Source organism: Euprymna scolopes, chromosome 33 (assembly GCF_053919585.1).
Source record: "Euprymna scolopes isolate OS-2025 chromosome 33, ASM5391958v1, whole genome shotgun sequence".
Lineage (NCBI taxonomy): Eukaryota > Metazoa > Mollusca > Cephalopoda > Sepiida > Sepiolidae > Euprymna > Euprymna scolopes.
Genome location: NC_136514.1, coordinates 4112445 through 4124908, shown reverse-complemented (window position 1 = coordinate 4124908; position 12464 = coordinate 4112445). Strand labels below are relative to the sequence as shown.

The 12464-nt window shown below is 31.8% G+C and overlaps 1 protein-coding gene across 1 annotated transcript in view; it reads right to left on the bottom strand.

Annotated features, from left to right (window-relative positions):
- LOC145258106 (NADH dehydrogenase (ubiquinone) complex I, assembly factor 6-like) overlaps positions 1 to 11181 on the bottom strand; it is a 33168-nt gene extending 21987 nt beyond the window's left edge. Inside the window, exons 1-5 of the mRNA XM_080115846.1 lie at positions 10890 to 11181; positions 8288 to 8387; positions 3378 to 3458; positions 1708 to 1749; positions 636 to 692 (exon numbers count right to left, since the gene is read on the bottom strand). Of these exons, the coding sequence (XP_079971972.1) occupies positions 636 to 692; positions 1708 to 1749; positions 3378 to 3458; positions 8288 to 8387; positions 10890 to 11041 (432 nt within the window). The 5' untranslated portion in view covers positions 11042 to 11181. The remainder of the gene's footprint in view (positions 1 to 635; positions 693 to 1707; positions 1750 to 3377; positions 3459 to 8287; positions 8388 to 10889) is intronic.
- Positions 11182 to 12464: the final 1283 nt, after the last annotated feature.

Here is a 12464-nt window from a genome sequence, read left to right as displayed (position 1 = left end):
TAATGCAGTTTAATGGGCTGATAAACAGCAAAACAATTTAAAATAAATACAATAAGCAAAAGTTTGGCTAGAATTCGTCACTACCAACTTTTTCTCTCAAATTCCAACACGTGTTCTCCCCACCACCTCTGCCAACAGGCATTTTATTAGAAAACTGACCCCATTCCATTTGCATACATGTGCAATGGAAGTTGAGATCTCGTGAGATTCCATGAGACTACACTTTATAAATCCATGGCTGCCATCTTTAATTTCTCTTTCTCTCAGATCCCATCCGAAAGTAAGTTATATGACCGCACGATGCACACACGCACGCGGACACTTTCTTATTTGATTATTACATTCAACTCTACAGATAACATTCTATTTATACAAATATTATAATAATCATCGACTACCAATATCTAACAGTATGTACCCTTCACAAAACAAAAATATTGTACACTAAAAATCATCTAAATTGACATTTTATAACGAAAATCATTTTTAAGCAAATTTGAGTTTTTAAATGTCCCTCCTCCCCATGTTAAAAGTGACTTTCTAAAATCTTGCAATATTGACATTATTGCTCTTTGATTTGTAAACTGAGCTTTAAATGTTGCAACACAAATTGCTTGAGCAAAAAAAATATTTACCCGAGTTTCGATGATCCGAAGTAACCAATGTTTCGACAAGTTATGTTTCTGAACTGCCTACAAATAAAATAAAATAATAAAATATCTATACGTAAAACTGAATATATATGTTACGTGTTTGTGTGTCTAGAGGTATTCACAGCAGCACATTTGTTATTCAAAAAAAAAAAAAAGTGAAAAGAAAAACAGAGAATGGAGTTATAAAAAGAAAATAAATTTATTTGAAAACAAAAATAAAAGTAACAATAAATCATCTTAATAGTAATAAAGGGTTGGGTTCGAGACTCCTAACAAACGGTTCCCCAGTTCGATACAAAACACCTGATGAAGGCCGGTGGGCAAAACGGCCGAAATGTTGTGACTATAACAACCAAGATGAAGAAATCCGACAATCTCAATAAAAGACTATTTTACATCAAAATAAATAATCTAAGGGAGATAATAAAAAGGTTTTAGTTGTAGTTGTTACTAAAGTTAGAAATACTAAAATTTCACAGATATATTTTAGTTTGGTCAATATCAAAATTCAGGAAAATCTATATTTACCAATGCACTTTTAATAACAAAATTTAAAAAATAAAGTTTTTATTTATTTGAAATTTTATAAGAAATATACTTATGAAATTATAAAAATAAAATTTTTTTTTTAATTTATATAATAAATATATGTTTATGAAAATATAAAAATATTTTTTTTTTAAATTTATATAATGAATACATGTTTATGGAAAAAAAAAAAATATTTTTTTTAAAATTTATGTAATAAATATATATTTATGGAAATGAAAAAATATATTTTTTTTAATTTATGTAATAAATATATGTTTATGGAAATAAAAAATAATTTTTTTTTATAATTTATGTAATAAATATATGTTTATGAAAATATAAAAATAAAAAAAGAACAATCGGAAAAACGTAATTAAAACATAGAGGTCATGCACAGGTGAGATATAGGCTTGAGAGAAAAAAAAGCAAAGGAACTTATTTGCCTTGTCACTGCTTCCAGTAGCGCTATGACGAAAATTAGGAAGTACGCTAGCTGACCATAACCAAAATTTCAAATACTTACTCTGGAAAGTTCTTTACCGACAGGAAATGGTGGTGTAATTCCCTGTAAATAAATATGAAAAGAATATGAAAAAATATCTTTAGAAGTTGATTTACAGTCACAACGGGAACACTAATTGAATAAAGAAACATATTGGACACATCAGTAGTGTCGACTTGCCCTTGGTTTGAGCAACTACAATACCGATATACACACAAACACACATATTATATATAATCTACTAGCAGGGTGGTTGGCATTGCCCGGTCATAAAATACACTTAAATATGATATTTTAATTCATGCAGTCTGTATCTATTATTATATAGCCAAAACTCTATTGATTATTATATTGTACCCAATATATAGTAGTGAGTTGAAAAACAAATTGATTTGAGTGCCATCAACTAGAATTGAAACCAAAATATTTAGCACTCCAGCCTTAATTATTACTAGGGCTATGACAACAGCATATTCTTTTCATTGTTTTGACTCTCGAGTATATATCCGACACAGACACATTTAATGAACCGAGAACCACATCACTCTATATAAAAGCATATAAGATATCAACGGATACACACTCGACAGTCAAAACAATGAAAAGAATATGCTGTTGTCCCAGCTCTAATCATTACTGTTTTAATTATCATTAGATGGAGGAGAAATAGTTAAAAATTAACCGACTTTAATGTACAAACATATATTTGTGCATGCATACAAGAGCATTGACAAGTTTCAATTCTTTTTAATTTTGACCATTTATCAGCTATTTTTACTGGCTAAAAACTCATAAAAGAATTGTCCACAAAAAATGCAACCTCGGCACTCTGTGACCTTGCATAAATAAGGCTGTATTTCGCCAATGACACATCGAATGTTGTCTTCCAAGTGGTCTATTGTGTCTGGTTTATCAATGTACAGGGTGGTCAAAAAAGTCAGGTAACATTTTAAAGAAAAACGATATTAGCAATACACGTATATTTAAGTACCATACATTGAAATATAAAATGAAACAAACATGAAATATGTTTATTTTGTTAATTGTCGTCCATTTCTCTCTATCAATCGCTGGAAGCGATTAACCACTGGTTGTGTAACACGTGTAATCATGTCAGCTGATATCCGCGCAATCTCCTCTTCAATAAATAACTTTAAAGACGCTATTGTATCAGGCTTCTTGCCATAAACGCTATCCTTTACATAGCCCCAAAGCCAGAAATCAGGAGGGGTAAGATCCGGAGATCTGGCTGGCCATTCAACTGGGCCACGGCGACCAATCCATCGTTGTGGAAAAATTTCATCCAAGAAATAATATTAACTGAATAGAGATTATAATGGATCATATTGTTTTTTCTACCTTTAACATGTTACCTGACTTTTTGACCACCCTGTAGACATAGAATTTTACACATTCCCAAAGAAAATAATCTAATGGGGTTAAACTGCATAAATGAAGTCGACATTTTGTGAAATTATTCGTTCATTAAATGTTTATTTCAGTAAATTGATCATTACATTTGTAATTTGCAAAGATATGTTCGGGTTTCAGTTTCTTCAAAATGAATTGCCAAACCAAGCTGAACTTAAAGTAACTAATATAGATCCTTTACAACTTACCATCAGTGTATTACACTCAAAGTATGTTTTAAAGCTTCAAGATCGATTGAAATAACCCATTTTAATTCTTACCTGATAGATACTGTTGACTGTATCTTTCCAGTACTGCATTCGAATTTCTCCGAGTTGTGAATTCTTAACCAAGTCTTTTACCTAGAAAAAAAAATTGTTTAAAGTAAATTATTTAAAAACTAGTGGGGGGGGGATGCTGGGTCGTAAAATGCACTTAAATATATTTTAATTCATGCAGATTTCGTATTTATTATTATAGAGCCAATTCTCAATTGAATATTATATTGTACCTAATATATAGTACTGATTTTAAAAGTTAAAAAAAATGACTTGAATTGAATGTGCAAAAGTAATAGAAATATGTCAGCAAGTTGTTATGGACATTTTGCATTTTAAATTGCCGACATATTTCTGTATGCGTTATTCATTCATCCAAACAAAGATTTCACTCATTAGAAATCATCCTTGGTGTATGAATACTGTTTCCTGTTAATTTCAATGTTATTTGATCCGTAGTTTAAGAGTTTATCGGTCAAATATTTTCACAGACACACACCTACTGTTTTATTCATAAAGACAAAAAAATTATTTAAAAATAAAATAGGTTGTAAATTCTTAAATGAGTGAGGCATAAAAAAGTCATGTAGATGAATGTTAAATGTTGAAAAAAAAACAAACAAAAAAAACTTATAACAAAAATAACTATTCATCAACCTCCACTAGACACACACAGAAAAAAAGAAAACTTACATTTCAAATTCATCAGCTTGTCAAATCCAAAATGTGTCAGGTAAAACACACCAGTAAAATGATGATGTATCAAATCAAGGTAATGAGCGTATTATTGGTGAGTGGCAGTTTTTTTTTTTTGGGGGGGGGGGGGGCTCTGGACAGTCAACCTTTTTATGCATACTTTTTTGTTTCACAATAAATAAAATAAAAAAAATTATAAAAAATTCTGATTTGACAAATCATATTTAGTTTTTGTGAGAGTCATTGACATAGATGAATACGTTTTGTCGCATTTTCATCGTTTACGGATATTTTCAGAAGTCAGCTTTTGCATTTTAAATTACCGACATATTTCGGTACGCATTATTCAACTCATTAGAAATCATCCTTGGTGTATGATTATCGTTTCCTGTAAATTTCAATGTTATTTGATCCGTAGTTTAAGAGTTTATCGGTTAAATATTTTCGCACACACATACATACACCTACTGACAAGAAAATTATGTAAAAATAAAATAGGTTGTAAATTCTTAAATTATTAGAGTATCAAAATATTTTTAACTGATCTTTTGGTATACAACAAAAACATTTAATGTTCGCTATACATCAAAAGAGGCAGCAAACTTAATTAAAGTTAAAATAAATCGCAGAAAAATACTCCCCATAGTGTAAATATTTATATTTCTGTAGAAATATATTTTCTTCTAATATATACCAATCCTTATTTAAGAAACTCAATGTAGTGAATAAATGACAAAAAACTATATTCCAAAATTCATGATGTTGACCATCTTATAATTTATTCCTTTAATTCAGTTGACATTTACAATTCTTGACAGTATCTGTTTTGTAGCACAAAATTAATCACTTAATTATTATATCAATTAGTGAATCTATTTTGCCCTTAACTTATCAGAAGAAATAGCATCAATCAATCCATCAAAAGGAAATAAAGTGTGATTTGACATGATTAAAATCCGAAAATTGGAAGAGAAGCTGTAAATACCTTTAATATGTTTCCATTATGCCATTTTGAATTCCTAAATTATTATATATATATATATATATATATATATATATATATATATATATATATATATATATAAAGCTGAATGTCTGTGTGTGTATGTGTGTGCCTGGTCACGAATAGGCTCCTATATGGTTGACTATTTTAAAAAACTGATTACATATAATGATAGATGTATCGAGACACAGGAATGGGTATGTTTGATCTGGCAGAACGGTGGTTCATTAAAAATTGTGGGGTCTGCATTCGCGCCTGGTCCACAAAGTATGGAAATAAAAAATTTAAAAATTAATAAAAAAAAGTTTACAAGTGTTTGTGTTATGGATGTACATAAGAATACTTTAATAAGTATGTTTTAACTTAAATAGGGATGATATAATAAAATTGTGGGGGTCTGCGTTCGCGCCTGGCCTCCATAGAATGGAAATAGGCACAAACTTTAATAAAGACTTTTCATATCTATCTGCGTAAGTACACTTTGATAATTATGTTTCAGTTTGAAGAAATATGGTATAATAAAATTATGGGGCGTTCATTTGCGCCTGACCTCCATAGAATGGAAATATGTCACAAAGTTTAACAAAGTTTTTTAATATAGATCCACAGAATATTGTGATAAGTGTTTCAGTGTGAACAGGTATGGTATAATAAATTATGGGGTTTATCTATTTTATTTTTACTTTCATCATATTTTGCTTTGGTTTTGATACCCCCAAATTCGAAGCTATCTCTTTACATCCCTTCCTTTTCATAACCTATCATACTTTCATAAATCAGAGTCCATTTTCTGTAGGCTGTTTTTGAACCCAGTCAACGACGGGTACTTTTCCTAGTATATATATAAATCCAAGATGGGTTAATCGTAAAATATAAAGGTAACTGCAGCTTCTCTTCCAAAAGTGGAACTCTCTGCCGCTTGCCTGTTTCCCACCTGACTACAACTTGGACGTCTTCAAGTCCAACATAAACAAACTCCTGACAAACCGCCCCCTTAAGTAAGACACTCTATCAAAACCCCCAATACTAATGATTACTACAATACTATCTCATTGATTACTGTACACGCAATAACCCTTATCCCTGAGTGGCCTTCGGGCCTTGATAAGTGGTGACCCTATTGTCAAAAAAAAAAGTTCATGGATATTTGTGGATACAAGCCTCAAGGGAGGAGGTAAATTGTTGTTTGAGTGTGCGTCTGGTTTGATTGTTATTTTGGATTGAGCTGTCATTTCATTTAATAGCTTTTCCCTTTTTTTTTTCATTTTTCTTCATCTTTTTCTTCTCGGGGATGGAACATTAAACCAGATGTCTAACATTTACCCCTATTTTAGTGAGTCCAACCAAGAGATCTTTTTAGGATTCCAGCCGTCCCTTTCAGTGCAATCGTTTGTATCTCACTTGCACTTGGTTCACCAAGTATGTTTGATATGTACTTTTTAAAGTTCTTTTTCATAAGCGTAATTGCTCCTATGATGATTGGTATAATTGAAACCTCTTTTAATTTCCAATTTCAGTTTTGGAGTGAGAGATGCTAAACAAAGTAAGTGAATGTGCATAGCATCCATCATGCAACACAAATGGACCATCAGCGGACTTGCCTCATGGAGATACAATGAAGTATTGGATATTGTTGCAGAGGTTTCAATATGTTGTGTGACTGCCAATAAAGCGTAAATTATCACTAGCAGATTCATTTCGTTAAAGAAGGAAATAGCTAAAAATCTTTATGCAAAAATAATCAAAGATTATCACTGTTTGAATTGAATATGGTTAACAGATCAGCATACGGATATCATTAATTTGAAAAAAGTTTTTATCATTGAATTAACAGTTCCTTTTGAGGAAAATTTTGACTGGATCCTTCAGTGCAAATGAAGATCTACAAGAACAATGTGTCAGAAATGGCTGGAAAAACTATACTTTCTATACCTTCCGTCCAGGTAGTAGTCGAGACCCTAACGTTCACAGGAAACACGAGTTGAAACAATTACATTGAAGGCATTGCCAGGGCCGCTGCAAGAAAGGTGGGCTCTCTCTACCGTGCTAGACGACTACTAACACCCGAAAGTATCCTGTACCTCTATAAGGCCACCATTCACCCATGTATGGAGTATTGCTATCATATTTGGGCTGGTGCATCTGCTGCTAGTCTCTCGCTCCTAGACGAGGTTCAAAAGAGTCGCCAATCTGATAGGCCCTGAACTGGCATCTAAGCGTCAGCCTCTGTCCCATCGACGAAATGTTGCATCCCTCTTCCTGTTCTACAAGTATTTTAGTGGTGACTGCTCTGACGAACTGCAATCACTTGTGTCCCCACGACGTGAGCACCCTCGACAGACCTGACAGGCTGCTAAATCCCACCCCCACACTGTAGAGATCCCTAGATGTAAAAGATCTTTCTACTCCAGTAGTTTCTTTTCCAGAACCGCTAGGCTTTGGAATTCCATTCCAGGTCCCTGCTTCCCCAACAGTACTGACGTGCAGAAGTTCAAGTGTAACGTGAACCGACATCTTGCTGCCCAAATCCCTACATAGTACCCCAGTAGTTGTTGCCCCTGATAGTAGCCCCCTGCACCAAAGTGGCAATTTGCTTTGTTTGGGGTGAAAATGTAATAAAAAAAAAAAAATTAAGTATTGTCTCATGTACAGACTGTATAGCAGATTAAATTTAATTGAAAACAAGCAACAGATCATCCACAAATAAGATTAAATTTAATTAAAAACAAGCAACAGATCATCCACAAATAAGATTAAATTTAATTAAAAACAAGCAACAGATCATCCACAAATAAGATTAAATTTAATTAAAAACAAGCAACAGATCATCCACAAATAAGATTAAATTTAATTAAAAACAAGCAACAGATCATCCACAAATAAGATTAAATTTAATTAAAAACAAGCAACAGATCATCCACAAATAAGATTAAATTTAATTAAAAACAAGCAACAGATCATCCACAAATAAGATTAAATTTAATTAAAAACAAGCAACAGATCATCCACAAATAAGATTAAATTTAATTAAAAACAAGCAACAGATCATCCACAAATAAGATTAAATTTAATTAAAAACAAGCAACAGATCATCCACAAATAAGATTAAATTTAATTAAAAACAAGCAACAGATCATCCACAAATAAGATTTAAAAAAAAATGGTTGCTTGTTATTACAGATGAATCTATCTCAAATTAAATTTTTTTTCATACCTGCGCGATTTCAACATTGAAAGCTCGTAAAGCAAATCCTGAAGTCCTGATTTGCTTTGGATATAGAAGCGTGCACAAATAATTCTCAAAATCAGATTTTCTGAAAATTGAAAAAAAAAAAATTGAATAAAAACAAACAAAACAAATCAATAATTGAATCAAAAAACAAAAACAAAAACAAAAGAAACAATCACAAACCATGGATCATTTTTTTTTTTTTTTTTTTTTTACAAGGTGGTCACCACTTATCAAGGCCCGGAAGCCACTCAGGGTTAAGGGTTATTGTAAGTACACTACGTTAGTGTGGAGATTTAATCAAGTGTCTACTTAAGGGGGCGGTTCATCAGGAATTTGTTTACGTTGGATTTGAAGACATCCAAGTTGTAGTCAGGAGGGAAGCAGGCAGACGGAACAGAGTAAAATATCGAAACCAAAGCCTAAAAACAGTGAAATTAGGCCAGCTTGACACATCTTTAAAAAGTGTTTTCAAACCTACTTAAGTAATCTGTCATGCAGAACGATTCAGGCATGCGGTCGTGTAATAGCAAACAGATAGAAAACCGATGTCCCCCCACGTACCAATCTTTCAGTTTTGACTCCTTAGCAGCCCTTTTTTCCGGATGAAAACTGATTAAAAAGTTTTCCACAGGTCTGAATACCCTATATACCAAATTTCAAGTCTGTAGACCAAAAATTCGTACACTATTCATCGCACTAAAAATTGTTTGCGCAATGAATAGTGTATGACTCATCGTGTGCATGTGTGGAGGATGCTGGGTGTAGATTTGGTGATATTTGAAATGAATGAAGGTTTTAACGGATGCTGTGTCTTGACAACTGATGCAGGTAGTTTGTTCCTTGTGTTTGAACATCATGGAAGCGATGCTGTTTTTATGACATTGCAGTGTTGGACTCTGATGTAGATCATCAGAGTAGACCAATGAACCTTCAAAGCTCTCAAATTTAATGCTTAAATTTGGGCAGACAAGTAATTTTCTGGATATTAAGATCCTTATTATCCAAAGTAATCCCTTATGTTTTCACTGACGGTCATGTTTTTCCCAACTAAACAAGTACAACTGCACATGCATATTACACCTCCACCTCCCCATGCTAAGAATGGCGACGACCACTGATATTCATCAAGTAATACATTAAAAAAAAAATGTCTTAATGTCCAGAAAACTACTTGTCTGTCTCAAATTTGAATTTAATATTCGTTTTCCGCATACTCGAAAACCTTTACAAATCATCATTTCAAATAGGAGTGTTGAGTTGCAGTTAAAGTAAAAATTTACAAAAAAAAAAAAAAAAAAAAATTGGTTTCCTATCCTTAAACCAGAAAAAGTTTCAAGTACAGAATTCATCCTCATAAAACAAAACCAAAAAAAAAAAACAAACAAAAAAAAAAAAAACAGGAAAATCTTTATGATGTACATAACCGTCACGGAAAATAAATGTCATATTCCAAAAATAACGTAAATTAATGAAAAAGTTTTTTTTTTTTTTTTACAAAGAAAATCTATTTTTAAAGATTTTAAATAATTAATAACGACTTGTAGCCATTACAAGGCTTATTTTGATCTCTATTAAGGGAGAGGTGATCAGTGATGAATTTTAAATATGGCTGGGCGAAACACAATACTCGCTTCCTCATAAAATTTAATTTTCTTAGTTTAAAGAAAAAATACTTGATCAATTTACGTGATTATTTGGAATATGACATTTTCGTTTCGTGACAACGTACATCATAACATTTTTTCTGTATTTTATTTTGTTAAGTAGGTTGAATGATGGACTTACACCCTAGAAAATTATGAACTTGAGTTATCGCCCTTTGACTGCTTTGTTTGACGAGCTTTCAGTTCCGCGGTGCACGTGCACGTCTGCCTGCACGTGTACGACGATTAAATTCGCTGTAGTTTAGTGTTTTTATGTTATCTAAAAAAAAAAAAAAAAAAAAAAAAACTGCTGTGCTTGTTAAGATAGAGTCAACAGATCGATTTCTAAAAATATATGTCGTTTTAAGCAAAAACAATGTGACGTATTAAACTGTCATGTCGAAAATAGTAATATATCTAAAAATGACGAAAATTCATCGAGTAAAAAATTATTTATAGTTAAAAGTAATTTTTTAAGGAAAATTGGGTATAATTGCATTTTTCTTAGATGTTATAAAGTAGACGATGAAGAGTTCACGCACAGGGGGCGGGGACATAACTCGCAACGCAAAATTTAGATTACACCATAATGGCTTCCGACATTTGTAGCCTATAGTGATACTTTTTATTCCTTTTAAACTAAAATCACAGCAAATGTGTAGTAGCGGCGTAGTCACATAATAGTAATTGTTCTACTCGATAAATTTTCGTAATTTTTGGATAAATTACTATTTTCGACATGACAATTAAGTATGTAATATCGTTTTTTTTTTTTATTTAAAACGATATATTAAAAAAAAATCGATCTTAACAAGCACCTGATTTTTTAAAAAGTAAAAAAAAAATAAATAATAAGTTGTTTCTAAATAATACCAACATAAATTTCATTCTAAATAATTTACGTGACTGAAATAGGAAATTATCAACATATAACCACTCACCGCACAATTTCCAGGCAAATGTCCGTAGAATTTGAATGAACACTGTTCGTACTTTTGTATTTGTGCCAAGGTGAATATATCGCCGCTAATTTCCTTCTTTGTTTTGCTAAATTACAAAATTTACATCGAAATAAAATTGACAAATTAGACATTGCGTCTTTTTATGTAAACGGAATTAAAATAATAAAAAAAAACTTTTAAAAAATCGCTTGAATTATTTAAGAATGTAAATCAAAAGACGTATTAAGAGAAAACAAATATAATTCGAAAGATTCAAGTATAAAAGGGAAATAACTCAAGTGTACTTTACGCAAAAATGCGAAAGTCCGTGACCTTGGTAAGATTTACTTTGTTAAATAATCACCATTGTCATCCCATAAATTCTGTCCAGATTTTTTAATTCTCTAAAAATACTTGTACAGTTAAGTCAAGACATTAAAAAATGGAAATATCGAAAAAAAAAAAAGGTTATATTGTACGTATCCGTTATGGAACGAAGTTCTCTGAAAAAAATGGCACTTAATTTCATCAAGTAGTTTTTTTTTTTTTTTTTTTTTCACAGCAAAAAAACAATTTGTTATGATACCGAACAAAAGCTTCGATTTTTAGGAAGAAAAGCTAGAATTTAAGATGAGTAGGGAGTATCGGCGCTTTACATTGAGTTATCTCCCCGTGGCGTGTTCAACAAATTTCACAATGGCTGACTTCAACGCGTTCTCATAAGAACGTGTTTTTCCGCTGTAAAAAAACAAAAAAACAAAAAAAAAAAACAACTACTCGATCAAATAAAATGAAATCTTTTTCGGAGATCTTCAGTCCAAAACAGATACGTACAATATAACCTTTTTCAATATTTTCATTTTTTAATGTCTTGACTAAACTGTACAAGTACCTTTAATCGTAAATGCGAATGTCTAATGAAAATAAATAAAATATATATTCAAAACTGTTCCTCGCTTCTACACGAAACACACACACACACACACACATACACACATACAGTAATTTTTGCTATTTTTATGGCAACAAGAGACGTTACAAGCCTATCTCTGTTCTGTTGTTATTTTCATGGCAAGTGCTCGTCTGAGCTCTAATATATGTCCCCTTTGTGCTGTCGCTCGCTCACTCACTCATACGCAAATAAAAGGATGTTTATTCATTTCAATTTTGCCCGAGCATTTTGCACAAAAATAAGTTCTTCCAGCAACGACATAATTTCAAATACGCCCACACGCTTTTCTCACAATAACAAAAGTAAAATAAACAAATTTCTGGTGGACGTAGTTGAAGACAGTATCATGTGACACACGCGACCAATGAGTAAAGTCTAATGCAAACAAGTTGTTGTTGAAATAATCCAAATTTTACTCAACTTTAACGATTATTAAACTACCACCTTACATTTGTAGTGACCACTTAACCCAAATCGCTCTTCACATTAACAAAAGAATTCAGACGTTCAGAATCTAGTCATTGCGGGTACATTTTGATTGTGTCACCAAACACTTATGCAAATCTGCGTCGTGCAAGGAAATGCAGTCGTAATGCGTCACCTCGACACACAAACTCATGGGA